Raw genomic sequence first — 25690 nt, 5'->3', positions numbered from 1 at the left:
GCTTTCTTATAATTAACAAATTAAATTACAATGAACATTTTATTTGATCGTTCTCTATCCTGATAATGCAGCATTTTAAGCCTTTGACAGAAAAGTTTGAAAATGTGAGCGGTTGGTTCACCAATGTCATCCTCTGTAGATGGTACACAGTGATGGAAGCACATACACAGGAGCGAAGGGGATTGGCGGTCATGTGACAGACAGGGAGACAGGCTGACAGTAAGGTGCGCAGCAGGATCTCATTCTGGGATTTCATCTCACAGCAGATCCAATCAAGTAGGAAAAGGTATGACAGGCAATGAAAGTCATTTACCTTGAATTAACACTGCTGACGAGTACTGAGAAACATGCAATTTGATGCCTGATAAACATACACTTGATGTCTATCTGATATAGAAATGGACTCCATCTATAGCTGTTTTAATCATACTGAAGTGTTTGAATTAAATCAGATTCTTAAACAATCAAATGGGTTTCTCTCATATTAAAACATCTGTATTGTTGAAGCCTGTAGGTTGATTTCAGAAAACAGAAACATTATCCAGAACACAACTCTGTGTGTACTTGTCTAAAATATTAATTATGTTGCTGTACGTAGATATATTTTATAAAGTGCCTGGTTTAGAAGTATGGCAAATAAAAGACTTGTTTAATAATATATGTTTAGCCTACGAGAATCTTTATATTGCTTTTTTTATACTAAGTTGCATCAGACTAATAATAATAGCACTGTTTAATAAGGAAATTGCTTTCTACAAATTTTATATAATACCCAAAAATATTACAATCTAATATAATTATTAATGTGGATATCTGGTTAGTTACCGTGGGATGTAGCATATTCAGAATTGTTCTATTGTATCAAATAGATATTTTTCCAAACGGTGCAGTTATTTTATATTCTTGACATTACCATAATTTAGGGATTACCTATCACATAAATGAGAATATGGACATTTTATATATGGAGGTGAAATCCAGTCTTTAATATATTGTTAGTAGAGAATGGTCATTACCCCGAGATAAGAAGAGAGCTCTCTAGTAACACAGATATTCATTTATTCTTATGCCAACAGATTAAGCTGTTACTATGTTTCCGATTGTTGCATTATTGATACTGTTCCTACTGCAATGTCCTGTATATATTTTATTTTTAGCATGTGTCAGTCATGTTTGTTATGTCATGTAAACCTGCCTCTCGTGGCTTGTGCCTGCATGCCATTTATTTATCTCTTGATAAAGGTCTGCTGCTAATGAAATACAACTTCTATCTGCCTGGTCCAGCCACGCTCATATATAGTGGGAATTAAGTTGAGCGACAGGCGTAACGTCGAATCCTGCTCACTCCCACTTTTTGATAAAACAAAGAAAGATAATTTTCTCCAAGGAACTTGCAGTTTATTTCCCCCCTCTCTTTCAAAGCAAAATACTATTATTTTGCTTTTCTTCAATTGTTTCAGTCACTTCTGGCAAACAGCAAGATAATGATGATAAACACTTATGAATGCTGAAAAAAAATAATAGTAAATTCTATGAATCACTCTGTAATAGGATCTCGGTGTTTAACATTTGTCTAGTGATCTCACGCCTAAAACCACAAAAGTTTTTTTCAAAATACAGTCCCGTGTGTAAACAGCCTTTCCATTGAACACCACACTAGAATGAATTAAAGATGGGTAATGCGTTGATTGCAAAAGAGAAAAAATACTTATTTCACGGTTTTCTACTTAAAATACATACAAAATATCAGTTTGTTTGTTGACCGTGGCACTACTAGCAAAACTCACAATCCAAGAAATAAAACTTGCTTAGTGTTTGCCAAGTTTTAACCAAATTTACTATCTGTGAGAGACACTAGATATAGCAGGTCACATAGATAAGGTTATACACAAAGGGAACAGAAGACCAAAAAAATGAGGAGGCATGTAAGGTGAACGGCTTTAAACTTGACTCCGGATATTAATGCTCTATGTGAATCAAAATATTGGATTGAACACAAGAATATTCCAAATTTGCATAAATGGCATATATATATCTTATTGGATGAGTCAACACACCACTGGTTATTATTACTGTACTCTAGAGCCGTGTTACCTGTTTCTCTGTACAGCTTATGTACATCTTGTAGCTCTACACCGAGGTCCTTCATCTCTGCTCTAAGTACATTGTTTTCCTTCTCCTTTTGATTCATTTTTTTCTGTGCCTCTTGGATTCTCTCTTCCAATTTCTTGACCATGCTGTCAAGGTGTTCCGCCTCTGTCGCCTTCTCTTTGATACCTTCTCTTGCCTGCAGGAGATTGGCTTCCGATTTTCGCAGAAGGTCATCTCTTTTGCTTATTGCCTGTAGAGATGAAGAGTACAGAAAAAAAAAAAAATCATCTGCCACTACTGACAATAAAATGTCTAGATATACATACGGTTCTAAAGGATACAATAAAAAACATACATAAAAAAAACAGCAAAGGATAGAACATCGTATAATTATCCTTAATGTATATATGTACAGCACAGAGGCAACATATTCTACAGAAATGTGTAATCGGAATGATTATTTCTTCACCTAAGCTTATAATCTACTTTCCCTGTAACATACCCACACCAAGGGCCCATTTGTAGAGGCCAACTACAGAGCAGTTTAAACCCCCACATGAAAACGGGTTGAACAAACTCCAAGTAGAAAGCCCCTCGGTTGTACCAAAGCTCCAAGGCCCAGCACTACGAAGTGAGAATGTACATTAAGGTTGTGTCCGATTAACCTATGACTTTCATTTACTTCATAATACATAGCATAGTGTAATATTAAAAAATATTAAATATGTATAAGATGTATTATTTCATGTGTTCAAGAATAAACATTGGTTCAGAATTTAGCTATGCAGGTTGCGTTTTAAAAGCAAGTGATGCCCCCCGTAGGACATTATGGGGTGAACCTGGCGGACGCAACCTGCATTTAAATTCCAGACTTTCTTTTTATGAAGTTAATGCGTGGCTCATCCTTGTTCTCTGGGATAAATCATGAAAGTTTTGACCTTGAAAATTTATAATTCATTAGCAGCTACAAAGACAACTTTGGCTAAAATCATCTTTGGAAAACTTTCTGACAGGATTCAGCTTCGTACATAGGACCTGATTCAGAGCCGCTCGTAAGCGGCCGCTCGTTCGCTCCGAGCGATGTTCGCACATCTGCGCATGCGTATGGGTCGTAATGCGCATGCGCCAACCAGTCAGTGCGATCGGAAATCGAGCGCTCGCAAAATAGCGAGTGCCTGCTAATTTGAGTGACAGGATGAGGCGTTTGTGGGTGGTAACAGGGGAAGGTGCTTGAAAACGGGGAGTGGTGATCCGAACGCAGGCGTGCCAAACGGTCAAAACGGGCATTTTAAGGGTGTGCATAATTAACAAAGCAGCGTCATCGACCACGTCACGGTTGTTTCTTAGCCTGAACTGTTCGCATGATTGCGGTAGGAAAATCCAACCACAAGCACTGCGAGCAGTTCAGACGCCTTTCGATGTACTCGATTAATCTAATAAATAGCGGAGATGACGTAGGATGCGAGCGGCCAGGGGGCGTCTTTACAAAATAGCGAGCGCATGTTTCGTTTGCTCGCTCAGACATAGAGGCGTCAACAGACCGCAAAGAGCGAGCGCTCAATTTATATAGCCGGCCCTTTTTTCTGAACGAGCGAGCGCAAATAGCGTCCAGCTCTGAATCAGGCCCATAGACCCCAAAGTTGCTTGACTGCACCATGAATCTACCACTGGCATTGTGTTGCTAGCTGGCTATGGCTATTGTGAGTTAAAGGACACTCTAAAAAAGTAGACTACAGAATAAGACAAACTTCATGATAAAATTGCCCATTGGTTCACTAAGAACTAGTGACATCACTGAAAGATATGCTTGTTGCAAAACAAAATGGATGCCACCACAATGAGTAACAGGGGGAGAAGTACTAAGCCTTGGCGAGTAATGAAGTGAAGAGAGATAAAGTACCAGCCAATCAGCTCCCAACTGCCATGTTACAGGCTGTGTTTGAAAAGTGACAGGAGCTGATAGGTTGGTTGTTTATCTCTCCAAGGCTTAGTACATCTGCCCCAGAGAAAGATACACTTTAATTGAGATGTACAATAAACTCTTTTTTCCAGGGCTTGCAAGAAAAAAAAAAAAACTACTATGCTCTTATATAAACATTTGTTAATATAATTTCCACACAATTCACTGTGCAAAACTGTGTAACGAGCCAAGAACATACAGGTGCCTTTGAAGAACTTATAAACATAGATATAAATCCACGGAAACCAAGCAATTACGGTTTGTGAGTATGAGTAATTATACAAATACATTTCTTACGACTTGCCATGTTGAATGCCGAACAAGTAAAATTTCATTTTAGGAATCACTCAAAATGTTTTCTTTTTAATTCTTTTCTCCAGGCTGTAATTAGTGTAATCTGGTTTGCTTTATTGTAATATTTCATTGGCGTAGGTTTCAAATCAATTAATATTTTGTACTCATCATGACTGACTGGTATTTATTGGCGTGTTGCCACACCTTGATTCTCTATCACATTCAATCATGGCTCTTTTAATCTGAATATTTAGTACTCTTTCATGTCTTAATTACAGCAAATTGCACACAGTTGGCACCATTTCTTGAAATTAATCCCAGAGTACTTTGTTTCTGTCAAGCAGTCAAAGCCCTGGAGAATAATAGTAAATGTTATTGCAGATCTAAATTTAAACGACTGTCTATGTATTTAACACAAGCCTTTAATTATTCGTGAAATTCGTTTTTTTCCCGGTTCAAATGTTAAATGGCCTACATTGAAGATATGAAATTGTTAGTACACATTTAGTTCTGGAATTAAACATTAATGCCATTAGCGTTGTTACGGTCCTTTCTCGGGTACAATGGGTACAAGCTAAATGTCCTTTTAATGTGAAAGTGGATGTACACTGTCATCATCTTCTAATTTTTTGGAGGAAAAGACTTAAGGGAATATTAGCTTGCACCCTTCAAAGTGTCACCATTATCAAGATTTAAATCTCCAAAATATTAACTTTGTTTGTGTGAGATATATATATATATATATATATATATATATATATTATATATATGTGCACAGGTTGAGCCTCCCATATCCAAGTGTTCCAAAATATAGATTGGTCCGCATGACTGTGAAATCTTTTCTGTTTGATGGTTAAGTGTACACAAACTTTGTTTAAGGCACAAGATTATTAAAAATATTGTATAAAATTACCTGAAGTCTGTGTGTATAAGGTGTATATAGAACATAAATGCATTTTGTGTTTAGATTTGGGTCCCATTCCCACGAAATCTAATTATGGTATGCAAATATTCCAAAATACGGAATATTACGATATCCAAAATACCCCTGATACCAAGCATTTTGGATACGAGAGGCTCAACCTATATATGGTTTTCTGGAGACAGTATACCAAAAACACTGCAACATTGATCTGAGTTGTTTTGCTTCTCGTCATTTGTTTATGAGACCTGAGTGCTGCACCTCAAATATATATATATATATATACATATATATATATATATATATATATATATACACATATACAGTCAGGTGCATAAATATTGGGACATTGACAGAATTTTCAGATTTTGGCCTCTATTCACCACCACAATGGCTTTGAAATGAAACAAACAAGATGTGCTTTAACTGCAGACTTTAAGATTTAATTTGAGGGTAATTACATCCAAATCAGGTGAACGGTGTAGGAATTACAACGGTTTCTATGTGTGCCTCCCACTTTTTAAGGGGCCAAAAGTAATGGGACTATCAACTCAAAAGCTATTTCATGGACAGGTGTCAATATCAATTAAGCAGGTAAAAGGTCTGGAGTTGATTCTAGGTGTGACAATTGCATTTGGAATCAGTTGCTGTCGACTCTCAATATGAGATCCAAAGAGCTGTCACTATCAGTGAAGCAAGCCATCATTAGGCTGAAAAATCAAAACAAACCCATCAGAGAGATAGCAAAAACATTAGGTGTGGTCAAATCAACTGTTTGGAACATTCTTAAAAAGAAAGAACACACCGGAGAGCTCAGCAACTCCAAAAGACCCGGAAGACCACGGAAAACAACTGTGGTGGATGACAGAAGAATTATTTCCCTGGTGAAGAAAAACCCCTTCACAACAGTTGGCCAAATCAAGAACACTCTCCAGGAGGTAGGTGTATATGTGTCAAAGTCAACAATCAAGAGAAGACTTCACAAGAGTGAATATAGAGGGTTCACCACAAGATGTAAACCATTGGTGAGCCACAAAAACAGGAAGACCAGATTAGAGTTTGCCAAACAACATCTAAAAAAGCCATTACAGTTCTGGAACAACATCCTATGGACAGATGAGACAAAGATCAACTTGTACCAGAGTGATGGGAAGAGAAGAGTATGGAGAAGGAAAGGAACTGCTCATGATCCAAAACATACCACCTCATCAGTGAAGCATGGTGGTGGTAGTGTCATGGCATGGGCATGTATGGCTGCCAATGGAACTGGTTCCCTTGTATTTATTGATGATGTGACTACTGACAAAAGCAGCAGAATGAATTCTGAAGTGTTTCGGGCAATATTATATGCTCATATTCAGTCAAATGCTTCAGAACTCATTGGACGGCGCTTCACAGTGCAGATGGACAATAACACGAAGCATACTGCAAAAGCAACCAAAGAGTTTTTTAAGGCAAAAAAATGGAATGTTATGCAATGGCCAAGTCAATCCCCTGACCTGAATCCGATTGAGCATGCATTTCACTTGATGAAGACAAAACTGAAGGGAAAATGCCCCAAGAAAAAGCAGGAACTGAAGACATTTGCAGTAGAGGCCTGGCAGAGCATCACCAGGGATGAAACCCAGCGTCTGGTGATGTCTATGCGTTCCAGACTTCAGGCTGTAATTGCCTGTAAAGGATTTGCAACAAAGTATTAAAAAGTGAAAGTTAGATTTAGGATTGTTTAGATTGTCCCATTACTTTTGGCCCCTTAAAAAGTGGGAGGCACATATAGAAACCGTTGCAATTCCTACACCGTTCACCTGATTTGGATGTAATTACCCTCAAATTAAATCTCAAAGTCTGCAGTTAAAGCACATCTTGTTTGTTTCATTTCAAAGCCATTGTGGTGGTGAATAGAGGCCAAAATATGAAAATTCTGTCAATGTCCCAATATTTATGCATCTGACTGTATGTATGTATATATATATATATATATATATATATATATATATATATATGAAAAAAAGTTTAAGAAGTCATGCGCCTAATAGTGTAGCATTTAAAATAGTGGTAGCTCGTGGTCATGAAAATAATTGTGCGTACCAAAAAGAAAATCTTTATCTGTGAATCCAGAGGCTAAATGGTCCACGCTGGAAGGGTTAAGTGGTTAAGGGTTAAGCTGTCTTTATTTGATTAATCCCGCTGAGTGCCGCTGCCTTGTTTACATTATCCTATCATATGACTGGCACCTCGATTTTAAAAGGTTCTTGAAAGGGAGTGCCAACGCAATGGATATATATATATATATATATATAACTAGAGATATATAAAGATACTGTAGTAACAGGATTAGGGGTCCAGGCAGGGCCAGATTAACAATGGGGCGGGTGGAGCTGTAACTCCAGGCCCTTCCATTAAAATAGGCCAACAACATCTCACAGCATATGCTGTGCTGCTCTAGACAGGAAAAAAAATCCTGCTACCGCACAGCTTGTGAGGCCGGCCAGTGGCCGATCGCGGCTCCTCCCACCCGACCCTAGTGGGCCAACAAACTTCCCCTCTCCCTTGCAGCCCGCACTGCAGCGCAGCCGCAGTTGACACAGTGACTGGTCACACATGACGGCTGATTGGAAAGACCTTAATACTGTGCCGCACAGTACCGCGGCGCCTCCTCTGTCTATGCCACATGATGTCATCACCACTGGTCCGCGCCAAACAAGCATCAAGCACAAGCAGTCAAGCCCGGCTCCATGCAGGCAGCATAGTCAGGTGACATACTGCTGATGGGAGTATCATGCCTGTGCTGCTGGCTTTAGTCACTGATTAGTGTGTCCTGCTTCAGCCTGAGCCTCCGTTAGTTCCTCTGTAAAGGGTGTGCACAAGGCAATAATAGAAGATTTTAACAATTCTATCTATTAACCCAACTTAATCAGTTTTATACATTTGTGGTTACTGTGATATATATTCTCATTCTCTCTCTCTCTCTCTCTCTCTCTCTCATTCTCTATCTATCTATCTATCTATCTATCTATCTATACCAAAGAGGCACTCAGTGGCTTATTGACCAATGTTTAAATTTATTGTATACATTTTCCTTTCACACACACAATTCTGGATTTTTCAAGTACAGATTTGTATAAGTGATAATGTACCAGATAGGAGTGTATGTATTGCTTTTCTGGAGGGCATATTGGAAATGGAAAACCTTTAGGGCGGAATTCAATTATTTTCGCGGCCCGCATCTCCCATCTAAAGTGACAGGAGTTCGCGGGCCGCTATGCAATTGTTCTAGATTTTCGTGCTGATCGCGCCCAAAGTGGTCGGGTTCAGCCGCGTAAAGCAGCTAAACCCGACCAAAGTGCAGGGCGCGATTGCGAAAAGTGATGTTTGGGCGCCCAAACATGTCACTTTTCGCACATTTCAGCTCTCATCCCCTTGGGGCTGCGAGCTGAAATGTAGCGCTGGCAGCTGATCGTGCCCCACAGGAGCAAGAATTGAATAGCTCCGTCGGGCACGATGGGGGCAGGAATCAAATGAATTCCGCCCTTACTGTTAAGGTCAAGGCAGATGGATAGATAGAATAGGACCAAAGTGTGAGGCTTTACACACATAATTGATGTGTTGGAAATATGTTAGGGCATTTAAGTGCTGAGCTTTTCCTATTTTTTGCACACACGCATACTTATTCTAATTCTAAGGGGACTGTTCATCAAGGCCGTTTTTCATAACATTATATAGAAACAGCAGTTTCTGCATAATTTTATGTATTAACGCTATGAACCAACAGCCTGATGCAGAAGCTTTTTGGAGTATGGTCCCTTTGCTTTATGCCATCCTCAGATGGCGTAAGGCGCTTTATGCCTATGTATGTACACATACAATATTCACAGATGAGGTATCTACCGATCCCTCTCCTGCAGTCTCCGGCCAGCTCTGGAAACTGACACTGTGCACATGCACATTGTCAGATTCTCCCAGAGGAGTCTTTCATAAATGTCCTCCTCCAATATGCCGAAGATGTAATTCCCAGGGACTGTAGTTATCAGTAGATGCACCATAGAATTTCCCTGGTGGGCCCCACATGCCCCAGTCTGACAAAGTTCAGAACCATTACTAAATAGAATTCCGCTCATTCTTTTAAATAAAACCATTGCAGCCAGGCTGCATGGGATTGGATGTGTCGCTGCACACTACATAGATCTGCTTAGCGTCAAAAGTTCTAAACTGACCATTAGCATGGCAATTATTGTTCAATAATATAAAAGGTGGTGCATGCTTCAAGTGAATAGGGGAGGGAGATTGAGGCGGGTTGAAGGTAGGCGGTAGCTATGCCCTGCATGGTGCTAGCCACACCCATGACACAGACCTCACCCCCTGCGCAGACCACAACACCCCATTTCAGTAGTCACACCCTCGCTGTGCTAGTCAAACCCCCTAAAGCAGCACACAATAGGCCCTTCATAAATTTCAGCTCCAGGCCCATGTGGACCTTAATCTGGCACTGGGTCCAGGTACCATCTCCACACCTATTATAGTATAGGTGTATGACCAGGCCCAACTCTAAGCAGAGTTGGGCCTGGTCAATACCTGGATGGGAGACCTCCAGAGAATACTGGGTGCAATATATGTCAATTACCTCCTGGAAAGAAGGATTGTCCAGCAGCAATATTTGGAAGAAAGAATATAAACATCCAAAATATTATATCCAAAGAGAAGAATTAACAGTGTGACAAAATGTGAAATAAAGAGGAAAAAAGACATTATGAATGGATATCATCTTCACCAGAGACTTTTATTAGCTTAATGCAAGGACTATGCTGTGAAAGGATCTGATCTATGGACATTTCTCACTTAAAAGATACTTTATTACAGTATTAGACAAGATTCTAACACTAAATCATTTAAGGCTAACTATAAATCGTTTATATTAGTTAACTAATTACCCTGTGTATACATATATTTCCAGATCTTCAGGTTTTTCCAAATAGATAGCAATGTGCTGAGTACAAAGAAATATTTATAAATGATCATTATACTATTGTGTTTATTATTCTAGATTGGGAGCGATGCGCATGCGCAATCGAGCGTCCAATGAGGGTCCTATACTCTGTGGCCGCAATATCCAAAGTATGGGCGGAAGTAATGAACTCCGGGTAGGAGGACTCGCGGCCAGACCATAGAGATGTGAAGTACCGCAGAGATGACATCCGGGGGAAACAACTTCCGGGAATCGGCAATAGACGCACCACACAGAGGCGGACATGACGTCACCAGTCCGGGCAGAAGGGCACACGGACTAGTCCTGTGGGTGCGGAAGTACCACAAAAGTCAGATTTTAAACTCTGTATTTGAACATTTTTTATCCGTGATGCTAGCGATTATAATTACTCATATGGACCTATTGGATCACCCTATAATTAATCTCTTTTGAGTCCCGCCCACATGTTAAAGGGGGTGGGTGCCGGATATTGAAGCAAATTGCTCCCTATTGAATCCCTTGCAGGGGGGTATAAAGATGCAGACCCCACAACATAACACTACTCCCTTGATGAAGTCTTGAACTGATGAAACGCGTTGGAGCCTGTTTCTATGCCTGCCACATGAACTAATAAGTCGCTACCTCAGATAAGCTGCTCTACCTTTATTTTCTTGATTTATTTATTATTTATTTTTTATTATTATTAATTTATATATCTGTATGTGTATCAATTGCCTTTCTTTTTTAAAGCAAGTGATGTTTTTATTCTAAACTGTTATATTAAATTATGTGTTTTTACTTTTACTGGTTGAACTTTAATCTTGATTGATTTTTCATATAAGTTTTAATAGTTTTCACATTGTGTTACAAATTAATGGAGCATTTTTCACTACATGTACATTCTAATCAGTTTTTCTGCACTTTATCCATGTTATACATGTGAAATAGGTTTTTGCACAATTTACACTTTCTGCACATATAGCACTTGCACTTTGTAACGTATTACATATATATATATATATATACACACACACACATATATACACGTGTGTTCTAACCACATGTTTATAATCAACTAGCTGGTCGCTCCATAGTCAACATCCATCCATGTACAACTATATATACATTATATATAAGCATCCGGCACTCACCATTCCAGAAGCAGCAGACCAGCAGACCAGGGTGCACAACCAAGCAATGGCATAGATAGTCTTAAACAGGGGTGGCACTCAAGAATATGTAATAACAAAGAAAATACTGCGACCACTTGCAACGTGTATACTACAATATATACACGTATACCACTATTATTATTATTATTTCAAGCATTTCAATAAAAAAACAAGTGAGCTTATTTTTTAGTCAGGTATATAGACAACTATTCAAATAAATTATACAGTTTATATGAGGAATGTTTTATATCAAGCAAGCCACAGTCTTTATGGTGGTGTTTCTAACTTACTTTCTCACTAAAAAAAAAATGGCAATCCATCTTCCCGCCTTCACAGTGTTGCCAGGAGACGGAGCTGCACTACTGTACTGTGGGTAATGTCCCGGATGCCGGCTTCTCGTAGGGACATTACCACTCGCTGACGCACCTGGATGCCAGGATTACCTGGTGAAATCTGCCCAAATTTTTATCGCTCCTTGTTATATACAAAGTCCAAACTGTTTCTATGGGTGGGAGATAGGAGACGAGCGCTGCTCACTACATTAGGACAATTTGCTGTATCTGCCTCGATAGATAACGGATAGGTGCCTAAACATTAGAAATGAGTGATAAATCACTTATCATTATTAAATAGGGCCCTAAGAAATTCTACATACTTTACATACTTGATATACAGTACATAGAAGGGCTCATTTAGAGTTACAAGCACGACAGTTTTACAGACAAATCTTGCGATCTGAGCATACACAAATTTGTACGACTGTGGGAAGCTCATACACATCTCCAGTTACATCTGATCCTGTAAATGGGCAACTGCACGTAGTCTATGTATTCTGACAGTGTGTTGTGGGCTTGTAGGTGGATTTGTTCAATATTCAGATTGATGGCTTTTCCCAGGGATAGGGCTGGAGCAAGTGTGCACTGATAATAATGACAACTACTTTCGCAAGTGGACGGCTAAGGGCAGTGTGACCACATAAATGCATCCAACTCTGAAGCCTGATGGACATTCGCATTCCTTACCAAGCACTCCCCCTCAGGTGAGGCAACGCCCCCTTTTGGAATGAGCTTGCAGGGACTTTACTGGCTGCATGATTGGGTGTCACCGACCTCAGTGCAGTCACTGACTGTAAGTGTATAAAGTAACATTTTATGACCTGACATTTCACCATTTAGTTATATCCGTAATCCTGCAAAACTAGGCACAGACTCATTTCAAGTTAAGTCTCGAGGATAAGGAAGTGGGCGTGCACCTCGAAATGCGCTAGACGGAAAAGTAGGTGCATTTGTCCGCATAAACAAAAAGCTTGGCAAGACTGCACTTACCGTGATTCGCGAATGACCCTTAATGAGTATAGCACATGAAACAAAGTCCCATATAAATATAATTCCCTTCCTCTGTGTTCTAGCAACATACTGCTGAAGCCAGAGATTCTGGGCAGTGACATACAAATAAGAATTGAGTGAATCACCTTTTGCCTTCATCCACTTTACAAGTATCCCTTGAGCTTACGTTCACAGCTTAAACATAACTTTTAAATCCAGAGCCAGGGCACTTTGTGAACCCTGACTAAATACAATTCCTGTGCAAACCAGCAGTCACGAGCAGAAGAATCTGCTCTTTTTACATAGTGTTAATGCTGTGAACCCATAAATGCTTGGCACCATATTTCCATTAGTTTTAGTGTTGTGGCATTCTGCTTCCAGCACATTTGAAGCAAACAAAATCTTTCTTCACGCAGAACGCTGAAAGTCACACATCCCTTATTGCATTAGGAACTGTCAGGATGGAAGATAATTAAAGGAGGACTAATATAGAACGTTAACTTCTATATACTATGAGCTTTTCATCACTAGTGTTTGCTGAAGTACATACTCGTCATCGTCCAAGACAACAAACTTTATAAGGGTTCATTAGGAACAACAATGAAGTTGTGCAGTTATATAGCTAGAGTACCTGACACAATAACCATCTCTGAACTTTATAGAAAATAAGTTTTCTATACTCAGGGCCAGATTATCACAAAACGCATTCTTAATGCAGATGTGATAAATAATTTTTGCCTAAATAAATGTTCATTGTCACAGGAGTTTAGCAATATCCTCTTGTCAGGAGATGGGCTACGATATCAGCCCGTCATGGCTAAAAGATGGAATCAAGAGTGATAGCTATCAGTTACGCTATCACTCTGCCGCATTGGTTCCTCCACAGCTAATGCGCACGTGCAGCAGTCGGTCGGCACATGCGTCATCGGGGGCAATGGAAAGGGAATCGGAGGATCCTATCTAAAAAAAAAAAAGTGTTAGAGCAGCTCATAGGCTACTATAGGCTATAAGTGTCCCTCCAGCTGTTATTGAACTGAACATTCCAACATGCCTTGCAACAGTTTCAGCATGGTCAAATAACAAAACTGTGACAGGCAATGCTGGGGTGTGTAGACCTATAACAGCTGGGGAGCGGCTTATTGCCAACCCCTAGGCCATTGCCGTCTTCAGATGCCATTAGGTGCATTGCAGAGCTTGGTAAATCCAACTGCATAGCAGCCCCCCTATGGGGCCGCCTCAGATATCAGAGATAACAGCTGTTTCCTGGGGATATCCCACAATTTATTTTTTGTTTATAAATATGCCCCTAATATAAAATACCCGCTATGATCCAGTGTCCCCTGCATTTAAAGGATGTGTGCAGTTATGAGATAAACATACAATAGGTATTAAAGACTACTGCAGTCGCTCGCAAACTCTGTCCTCAAGGCACCCTAACAGTCCAAGTTTTCAGGATATCCATATTTAAGCACAGTTGACTTAATTAGTACCTCGGTCCGTTTGATTATACCATCTATGTACTAGCATGAATATCCTTAAAACCTGGACTGTAGGGTGCCTTGAGGACCGAGTTTGGGAACCCCTGGACTAGGGGGTAAATTGACTAGGGGGTAAATTGACTTAAGAGCTGGTTGTTAAAATCTTTGATCATCTTGCCTTTGACTGATGCATTTAAAACAACAATAGACATAAATGTTAATCGAGCCTGATTTATGATTTATTTTTATAGCTGTCTTGAAACTATCTGTCAAAGCAGGAGTGAGGAAGCACCATTGGATCCACGAACAGACAGGATCCGTCATAAATACAGGAATGCTATGGTGTATTCATGGGAATGGTATTGAAATGCCAGTGGCGGATGCCAACAGGATCAAGAGCCTGACTGGGGCAGGTAAGTACCCTAACCATCCCCTGTCCCCCCTAACCCTCTCTTAGTGGTGCCTAAACCTAACCCCCCCCTAGTGCCTAACCCTAACCTACCCCCGGGGGTGCCTAACCCTAACCTCCCCTTACCGCTCCCTAAACCTAACCCTCCCTGAGGGTGCCTAACCCTAACCTCCCTCCCCAAAACCTAACCCTAACCCCACTAGACTCCCTAATACTAACCCTCCCCCCCATGGCTAACGCTAAGAGTGCCACGGACTTACCTTCATTCGGGATGGCGTCTTCGGCCAGGAGGAGAAAACACCAGCCCCTGAGACTGCCTGTCCTGTGTGTGATTAGCAGATAGTGCTTCCATGGGAAGACACTGCCAATGTAGCTAGTGCATACGGACTGCAACTGGCTCATTGGAGGTGGCGGATTTTACTGGGGGGACTGCAGTCCTGTAGCAGCTAGGCAAAAATCTGCAACAATTATGTGTTTTTTTATGTAATATTTTACAATTGGATCAAGTTGTATGTACTGTATGTGTACGGGAAAATTAAAAGCACAGTGCCTGAATATAAATGTCCCATGTCTTTTCTTATCTGTCAAAGCTGCCAATGCATGGTGTCTTTGACTTCCTACTCCTTAGTAAATCTACCTATAGGTATTAAATAGACTTGTGTGTAGAACCCTCTCTACTTAGGTTCCCTCATTAGAACATTTTGAAGTTTTCCGTGTTGGTAAAGGACAATAATATATATTGTTTTTAAGTGATATGTTTTGAAAAACACTAAGGAAAAAGACTTGTTGTCTGAGGCCAACTTTGACAAAATAAACATATTCTCCTATTAACTAATTAGCAAATACAAAATTCTAAGAGGAAAGAATAACAGTACGCCTTACAGGCGTGTAAGCATAGAAGTACACTATTCATAGTATAAGCAAAAGTAAAAAAAAGGCAATAAGAACACTGAAATCCAAGGGGCCCCTCGAGAGACAAGATATATAAAGGGCATATGGAATACCTTTAGCCTCTTTTCTATTTCCAAGTAACCAGGCTGTACTGATAAAATGGGGGATGTACTATAGTGGCACTTATCGTGCCTCTATAACTCTTCCTGTATCGCGTCTTATTGAGGCAAAGCGAGAGCCAATAACACTGAACCGTGATCCGTGCAAGACCCACAGCACATCAGCCTAGAGATGGCCGAGCCCCATTGTGTATGCGCAACATCTCGTACACAGCCAGAGCACCACAACGCCGCCGCAGGTTTGTACTCATCCAGTAGGTTATCCTGCCGATATGTGAAACGACGATAAGCCGCTTATCTTTTAATGACATCTGAATGATTTTCCAGCAGCCATTTGGGGGCTGGTAGGGGGTGGCGACCGGGTCCGTTCCACAAAACGGAGGAGTGTCGTCTCGATTTTGTGGGAGTACCAAGCCCGGGTCTGCATCATTGGACACAGACTTCCTAAACACGGCAAAGGGGATAGGACGACCAGGCTGAGTGCGCTTCGGCCGAGGGCAGAGACCATCGTGTCTAATGGTCACGATGGTGATTGGAAGCAGCATCTGCGGACGCTGCACACGGATGCCAGCAGGAGGCGACTATTTCCTACACCTACAGAGATTCACCTGTTCTATTTGATTTTATGCCTCTGAGAGTTTCTGAACATTAATTTTTCCCTATTCCTTATTTTCAAACATTTAATTTCTTTACTAAAGCTAAAGACGAGATTCAATTAGCTGCATGTATAAATGCCACTAACGGCAGACTGACCACTGCATGCCCCCCCAGAGGCTGCCAGCAGAAATCAGCCTCTAGGACATATCCAGAGAAGCAGCCAAATTGGTCCTAAATATATCCCAAGTACAAGAAAATAGCATGTTTTCATAACAATGGCAAAGTGTTAAATAGCAGCATCAATTTTTATACACGAGTTAGAGCATTAGGGATTATAAAGGAACAATAATTGGAGAAAGTGTTGTGCGTTATATGGAGTCTTCTATAAGGTAAAACTGCAGAGCTCATACCTGATCTTTCTGTGCACATATTCTCCTTGCTTCCGTAAGGTCCGCCTCCAGGTGGGCAACATGCTGGTCTAATCGAACAAGTTCTCCTTTGTGCTTTTGCTGGGATGACACAATTTCCAGGTGTAAGGACTGTAAGGTCTTTTCTAGCTCTTCAGTTTCAAGCACATATTTCTTCTGCTGGTCTAACATTTTCCGGGCTTCGATATTCTGCTGTTCAATGACACGGTGATACTCCTCTATTTTTGCTGACTTTTCATTGCATTGTCTTCTTAGGACTTCCATCTCCTATGAAACGTAAAAGTCACATGGAGTCAAGCAGACTGACCCAGAGTTGTAAGTTACGTCTGCATGTAACATACAGTATAACATAACATATATTATAATAACAGTAACATGTGAGGCAGGAAGCAATCACTGCCCTGTAGGTCATTGAAACATAAAATTTGACAGCAGATAAGAACCACTTGGCCCATCTAGTCTGACCTTTTTTTAACCTTTTGGTTACCTCAACCCTATTTGATCCTTAGTAAGGATATTCTTGTGCCTACCCCAAGCATATTTCAATTGCTCTACTGTCTTAGTCTCTACCACCTTTGATGGGAGGCTCTTCCATTTATCCACTACCCTTTCCGTGAAGTAATTTTTCCTCAAATTTCCTTTCAACCTACCTCACTCCAGTCTCAGTGCAAGTCCTCGTGCTCTAATACTTCTTTTCCTTTCCCTACTGTCCCTTGTTAAAACCCTTGATATATTGATATATTTGAAAGTTTCTATCATGACCCCACTTTCCCTTCTCTGCTCCAGTCTAAATTATAATAACAATCTATTAACTCGCATGAAATGTGCATTGGTGTTTGTTTTAAAACAACAACTTAGTGAACAGGTAAGTCTCCGTGATGTCAGGACAAACAAATCATCATCAGGTGACTGTCTATGGAAAGTTTATTGTGATGCACAAAACCAAATTATATTCTTGCTCAAAAAGTTCTATATGGTGTTACAGTACACTATAATTATCTATAAAACAGTCTTTCTAAAAAAGTAATTGTTAGTAAAAGAAAAATCATAAAATATATTTAAACTTACAGAAAAAAAAACATACAATCTAAGTGGTCTTTCAAGTGGGTGTGGAATGTTAGGTTGAAATTATTCATGTCGACATTCATCATGTCTAAACTGATGATATGCTGGTATAATAGAATGTCGACCTAACACCCCTGGTGGCTCAGCGGTCACTAACCTGGTTCTGACAGCTGCAGCATCTCCAGCGTCTTCCTCCTGGTCCCAGTAGCAGTTCTGGTGCAGGTATCTGACGAGTGGCAGTTCTGGTAAGTATGATTCCCTATCTCTAACCCTAATCCCTAACCCTCCCCAAAGTTCCTAATCTTAACCTCCCCCCAGGCAGCTTAACCCTCTCTCTCCCAGTGGTGCCTTACCCTAACTGTCCGCATTCTAAGAATGTCCATATTTCACATGGTGACATTTCAGATGTCGACATTGTCACATGTTGACATTCTGAGGATGTCAACATGGTGCCTGTCGCCATATTGAACCATTTCAATATTCTACTGCTTGGAGCTGACACGTCTCAGAATATTTTTTTTTTGTAGTGTAGGCCATAAAGAAGTGCTTAGAACCTTATTTCTACTCCTTGTTAAGTGTTACAGTTTATTATAATTGTTTTGATTATCAGTATTCTTAGTGCTGAGAATGTGCACAAGCATTTTCTTTTTTTTCCCTGCATGGTACTACAAGTCTTAGCATGATAGCACCTCTTATTATGTATAAAATTAGGGTGTGCCCCCCCTCTTTCTTCCCTTTTTTTTTATATTCCTAATTGTCGATTTATTGTTATTGTTTAATATTTATATATACCATTGAAATGTATTTTTCTCTTTTTTTCTTATTGTTGGATTGATTTTTTTTTGAGTCTATGGTGTTTTGCGATACAGTTTACATTGTGTATCACATGCTGATTTTGCATATACAGGTTACATTTTATCCTTAGTGTTTTGTGTAGATATGCTGTTTCTTACTGTCTAATGTACTCTGTAAAATTTGATACATGCTTAATAAAAACATATAAATAAAAAAATTAGGGTGTGCATCCAGGCCATCCTATTTTTCCTCTGAATGTCTCATACTTGCCTACTTTTTAAAAAGCATTTCAGAGATATTGTGAAACAACACCTATTAGTGCGTGTTAAAGTGGGCGTGTACTGCTACATCTGAGAGGCGTGTCATAAAATTGACTTAAATCGAAATGTAAGCGAACCCAAAAGCAATCAGTGAGATCTATTTGTTGATGAAAACACACTGATACTTTCCAGAAAATGCATGTAGCCATAGGGATCATTGTGCCTTATAACCAATCTATGGAAATGATACTAATGAATGATCCCCTTTGAATGTATAGATCTGTTTATTATTTTAATATAACAGCTTCATAATGGGAGTAAGGTGCAATCAGGGAGATTGCTGGACTCTTCAGGGAGCTACTATTTCAGGGAGTCACCCTGACAATCAGGGAGATTGGCAGGTATGGTATGTGTGTATATAATGTACTGTACACTTGAAGAAGAGACTACTTCTGCCTGGACTAGCACCTCTACCAACTACCCTTAAGTGATTTTATTTAGTATACTGTAGGTCCTTGCATTGTGGTCTACATACAAGAATGGGCACATTTATAGGTAAGTGCTGGATTAATTTATATACTATGTCAGTAAAAGGGATATTAGGGACCCACCTAGTGAGGTTCCCCATGACATGGTAGGTGAGCATACATTTTTGGGCAAACATGTAATAAGAACCTTATTTATACTCCATGTTAATTGAAAGAGTTTATTATAATTGTTTTGATTATAATCATTATTATTTTTATATTTTATTTTATTTATCATAATTATCAGTATGCTTAGAGTGTGCACCTGCATTTTATTTTTTCTGCATGGAGCTGGCACTTCTCAATCTTTTTTGTATGTATTTTTTTTGTATTGTAGGCCATAAAGATGCTGGAGTTATTTGAACTGGTTCAGTATTTGACAAATGTTGACTGGTTTGATGGCCTCATACAAGTTTAAAGCTTTCAAAAAAACACAAAATAAATAATATTTAATGTTTTTTTTCTATTTTGAAAAGCATGAATTTCTATTTTGAAGTTGGCATAGAAACACTGTTAAACAAATACTACATACAGTGACCACTTGTACATCTGTTCCCTAATGGAAATATCTAATCAGCCAATCTATCATCAGCAACTCAAATCGTATGCAGACATGGTCAACAGGTTTATTTGTTGTTTGAACCAAACACCAGAATGGGAAATAAGTGACTTTGACCATGGGGTGATTCTTGGGCCAGTCGGGATGATTTAAAAATCTTAGAAATTGTTGATCTGCTGGGATGTTTATGCACAGCAGTCTCTAGTACAGAGAATGGTGAGCAAAACAATTTGGGGTCAATTTAATTCGCATAAAAGTGCTCGCAAGAGAGAGATAGAGTGGATGAAGATAAAGTACCAACCAATCAGCTCCTGTCAGTTTACAGGCTGTGTTTGAAAAATGTGTTACTATTGGGGGTGTTAGGGACCCATTTATAGGGTTCACCTTGACGCGGTGGATGGGCAAACATTTTTGGCCAAACATGTACTAAGAAACTCACTTATACTCTATGTTAATTGTAGAATTTATCAGAATTATTTTGACTATCATTGTTCTTAGTACCTAGAGTGTGCGCCTGCATTATATGTCCCTTGCATTGTTGCATTGTACTACAAGTCTCAGCATGGCAACACCTCTTATTATGTTTAAAATTAGGGTGTGCAGTCCAAGCCCCCTCCCCCTTTCCAATATATTTGTGTATATATTGTACACTTGAAGGCTGAGACTCCTCCTGTTTGGTATTTGCACCCCACCCATCTGCCCCGAGATGTTTTTAATCATCAGCCCAGGTTCCTACATTTATGTCTACATATTGGAATGACTTACCTAGTCATGGTTGCTGACTTTCTGGCTGCCCTTTTGGAGAGGGGGGGAGCAGCCAGATCGGCAGGGCAGGGGGCATGAGCAGCACAAGGGGGCGTGGCCGGACAGATGACAGCCATTTGTGGGTGGGGCGGTGGCACGCGATCGCGTAATTTTGGCCCCGCTCCACAATGCCGATATTACAAGCATTGTGAAGCAGGGGGCAGAGCCAAAATGATGCGTCACCGCCCCCCCCCCCCCCCGCTGTGGGGGTTTCACAGGGAATTTCGGGGGGGGGCGGGGGCTGCCTGCCTTTCCGAGAAGCCGGGGGTGGCACCTGATTTTTTAGGAAGGCTCCCGGGCGAATTGGGAGGGTAGGCAAGTATGAGGTAAGTCCTAGATAAATTTGACTTAATGTGTTAGTATTAGGGATGTTACCTTGAAGTGGTGGATGGGCAAATATTTTTGGCCAAACATGTACTGAGAACCTTACTTAAACTCTACAATTAACATTGAATATATCAGAATTATTTTGACTATCATTGTTCTTAGTACCTACAGTGTGCGCCTGCATTCTATTTCCCCTATGTTTGAAAAATGACAGGAGCTGATTGGTTGGCACTTTGGCCCTCATTCAGACCCACACGCGAGCGGCTGTCCGCTCGCAAGTGGATCGATGGTCCCCACTGCGCATGCGCACGACGGAGGGAGCTCTGTCGTGCGCATGCGTGGGACCCGACGAGCGAAGGACTTTCCTTCGCTCGGAGTGTCTCATCAAAGGGGGCGTGCTGTCGATGGTGACTGACAGCACGCCCCCTTTGGTGGGGGTGCCGGGGGCGTGCCTGCCAGACGGAGGCGTTCCCAAGGGAACGCCTACCGTCTGAAGCCGGCCCCACTGACATCACTAGTGATGTCAGTGGGAGTGATTTTGGCTCTGATAGAGCCAAAATCACTCCTGGCCTTGCGGTTGAAAAACCCAACCGCAGGCTTTTGCTCGCAGTTTCGATGGTCGCGATGGTCAAGACCATTGCGACCATCATTTTGCATGCTCGTAAATGCTGTGGGTGGTGTCCCACAGCTATACGAGCGTCCAGGAGGACGCTCCATATTAATGGAGGTGGGCCCTGATTCAGAGCGAGCGCTCTGGTCAGAGCGTCCGGCTCTGATTCAGGGCCTTTATCTCTCTCCAAGGCTTAGTGTATCTCCCCCATTATGTGCACACAGTAGTAATTAACCTTACACATTACTCCACACAGTACAGTAGTAATGGCCCTTACACATTATGCGCACACAGTAGTAATTAACCTTACACATTATGCCACACAGTAGAAATCCTCCCCTTACACATTATGCCACTCAGTAAAAATCCCCCCTTACACATTATGCCACACAGTAGAAATACCCCATTATACATTATGGCACACAGTAGAAATCCCCCCTTACACATTATGCCACACAGTAGAAATCCTCGCCTTACACATTATGCCACACAGTAGAAATCCTCCCCCCTTACACATTATGCCACACAGTAGAAATCCTCCCCCCTTACACATTATGCCGCACAGTAGAAATCCCCCTTACACATTATGCCACACAGTAGAAATCCTCCCCTTACACATTATGCCACACAGTAGAAATCCTCCTCTTACACATTATGCCACTCAGTAGAAATCCCCCCCTTACACATTATGGCACATATTAGAAATCCCCCCCTTACACATTATGCCACACAGTAGAAATCCTCCCCTTACACATTATGCCACACAGTAGAAATCCTCCCCTTACACATTATGCCACACAGTAGAAATCCTCCCCTTACATATTATGCCACACAGTAGAAATCCTCCCCTTACAAATTATGCCACACAGTAGAAATCCCCCCCTTACACATTATGCCGCACACTAGAAATCCCCCCCTTACACATTATGCCACACAGTAGAAATCCCCCCCTTACACATTATGCCACACAGTAGAAATCCTCCCCTTACATATTATGCCACACAGTAGAAATCCTCCCCTTACAAATTATGCCACACAGTAGAAATTCCCCCCTTACACATTATGCCACACAGTAGAAATCCTCCCCCTACACATTATGCCGCACAGTAGAAATCCCCCCTTACACATTATGTCACACAGTAGAAATCCCCCCCTTACACATTATGGCACACAGTAGAAATCCTCCCCTTACACATTATGGCACACAGTAGAAATCCTCCCCTTACACATTATGCCACTCAGTAGAAATCCCCCCCTTACACATTATGGCGCATATTAGAAATCCCCCCCCCTTACACATTATGCCACACAGTAGAAATCCTCCCCTTACACATTATGCCGCACAGTAGAAATCCGCCCCCATACACATTATGACACACAGTAGAAATCCCCCCTTACACATTATGCCACACAGTAGAAATACTCCCCTTACACATTATGCCGCACAGTAGAAATCCTCCCCTTACATATTATGCCACTCAGTAGAAACCCCCCCTTACACATTATGCCGCACAGTAGAAATCCTCCCCTTACACATTATGTCACACAGTAGAAATCCTCCTCTTACACATTATGCCACACAGTAGAAATCCTCCCCTTACACATTATGCCACACAGTAGAAATCCTCCTCTTACACATTATGCCACTCAGTAGAAATCCTCCCCTTACACATTATGGCACATATTAGAAATCCCCCCCCCCTTACACATTATGCCACACAGTAGAAATCCCCCCTTACACATTATGCCACACAGTAGAAATCCCCCCTTACACATTATGCCACAGTAGAAATCCTCCCCTTACACATTATGCCACACAGTAGAAATCCTCCCCTTACACATTATGCCACACAGTAGAAATCCTCCCCTTACACATTATGCCGCACACTAGAAATCCTCCCCTTACACATTATGCCGCACAGTAGAAATCCCCCCCTTACATATTATGCCACACAGTAGAAATCCTCCCTTACACATTATGCCACACAGTAGAAATCCCCCCTTACACATTATGCCACACAGTAGAAATACTCCCCTTACACATTATGCCGCACAGTAGAAATCCTCCCCTTACATATTATGCCGCACAGTAGAAATCCTCCCCTTACACATTATGCCACACAGTAAAACTCCCTCCCCTTACAGGTAAAAGCTGGGTAAGGCGCGCTCTCTATATGGTGGGGCAGTGTGTAAAGTGCTTGGGTAAGAGTGATCTGTATGACAGAGAGACGTAGACGGTGGTGTTGGGTCAAGGTAATTTTATTGGTTTAAGGTAGGTAGGCACAATGCTACTAGAGGGTAATTGACCCAGGAGCAGTGGGGGGAAGAGCAGGATGGGTGCACGGGGGGGAAGGTGGGTAGACCCTTTTAGGGGGCTCCTTTTCCGTGCAGTTCTGGACCAGCACGTTGTCCCTGCTGGACCTTTGGTCGACAGTCTTAACGCCCGGCACAATGTAGGTGGAAGTCTGGTAAGGATAGATGATGTGGCGGCGTCCCGCAATTTGTACAACTTACCTACCGGTAGGTGCCTGTGTAGGCGTTGCGATTTGGGGGTGGTGGTCGGCAGTCTCTGATGGTATACAGCGGCAGGTTAGATGGCCGATCTTGTTGTGCTGCAGCTACTGGTGCGGCTGTGCCCCGTGATGGTGGCACCGTTGGTCTTGTTTGCGCTGGCAGGGTGGGTCAGCGTGGTGGATGGAGCCTGGCTGGATGCGCGGGCTGCGGCAGGTCGGCGTCTCCGTGTTTGGGATGCGGGCCGGTACCTGCGTGTGTGCCACGTCGTGCAGCGGGACGGCCGGGTGAGGCTGTTCTGATGAGGGATGCCGTGTGTGTGCAGTGAACGCCGGCTCCTCGTGGTTCCTGCGGCTGTTGGCGCCCAATGTGGGGAGGGGGCGGGGAGGCTGAGAGCCGGGCGTGTCACGGTCACAAGGCGGGGGTGCCACTCGCCGGAGGTGCTGGCGGCTCCTTGTGATCAGCGGTTGCTGGGACAGCACGGGGGTTCTTCAGCAGGAAAGAAGGTTTCCAGGACGTGATGGTAGGTGTGTGTCTCCAACGCGTTTCGGCTGTGCCTTAATCATTAATCATCAATCACCATCGACAGCACGCCCCCTTTGTTGCGAGACCCATAACGACGGCTTGGCGGTCGTTATTCGGGTCTCACGCATGCGCACGACGGAGCCGCCTCCGTCGAGTGCATGCGCACTTGGGCAGCATCCACCCGCTTGCGAGCGCGTCTGAATCAGGCCCTGAGGACAGAATCTGCCTGCGTGTCGCTGGAGACTGAGTGCTGGACCCTGACTGCATGCCATGGGCTGGCTTGCAACTTTTAGCCTGGGGGGCAAATCCAGAGCACTGACCCATAAGTAGCGGCTCATCTTTAAATAGAGGTTTTCACGTACAAAAAATTGTATAAAACAAAATAAGAACTGGTGTTGCTTAACCCAAATATACTTTTATATATATGTAACAAATACAACACTCCGGCACTCCTTCACTCAGTGTAACCAGGCATTACGCCCTGACTTGCTCCGGTGCCCTCCAAGGAGAACAGCACCCCCACTTTATATGCCAGCAATGTACAGGCGGCACTCGGAGTCTGGTGAAACAAAATTTACTTCCTCCGTTTAGGATATTTTGTTTCACCAGACTCCGAGTGCCACCTGTACATTGTTGGCATATATATATATGTTCCATATATTCCAAGAAAACAAGCAGCACTCCAGGACTGGTACAGCAAGGAAAACGCTGGTGCTTTAATACAACGGGGACACTCCCCATCATCAGGACACACAGTGATAAACTGCAGATTTATACTCACAGTCAGGCGCGCTCATCCTGTAGCGTGCACCCTGACCATACTTGCCAACACTCCCGCATCTTGCGGGAGGCTCACGTTTTTCTGACAAACCTCCCGCTGCCCCGCAAAACTAATGAATCCACAGCTCCGTGCGAAATCCGGACTGCACATGCCCAGGTCCGGATGTGACAGGGGCAGGACATGACTATTTCCCCTTCGCACTGGCAGTATGCCTGCCTGGGCACGCACCGCAGGGTTGTGGGTAAATGTTGGCCGCCTCCCCCAGCAAGCAGAGCGA

At 42.0% G+C, this 25690-nt stretch overlaps 1 protein-coding gene across 5 annotated transcripts in view; it reads right to left on the bottom strand.

The window, feature by feature from the left end:
* LOC148524991 (uncharacterized) overlaps window positions 1–25690 on the bottom strand; it is a 465228-nt gene that overhangs the window by 325022 nt on the left and 114516 nt on the right. For all 5 annotated transcript variants that reach the window (XM_088471429.1, XM_088471430.1, XM_088471433.1 and 2 more), the window contains exons 12-13: window positions 16632–16916; window positions 2095–2341 (exon numbers count right to left, since the gene is read on the bottom strand). In XM_088471429.1, coding sequence (XP_088327555.1) covers window positions 2095–2341; window positions 16632–16916 — 532 coding nt within the window. The remainder of the gene's footprint in view (window positions 1–2094; window positions 2342–16631; window positions 16917–25690) is intronic.

This window comes from Taudactylus pleione, unplaced genomic scaffold (assembly GCF_031769625.1).
Source record: "Taudactylus pleione unplaced genomic scaffold, aTauple2 ptg000114l, whole genome shotgun sequence".
Lineage (NCBI taxonomy): Eukaryota > Metazoa > Chordata > Amphibia > Anura > Myobatrachidae > Taudactylus > Taudactylus pleione.
This window is presented reverse-complemented; position numbering and strand designations above follow the sequence as displayed.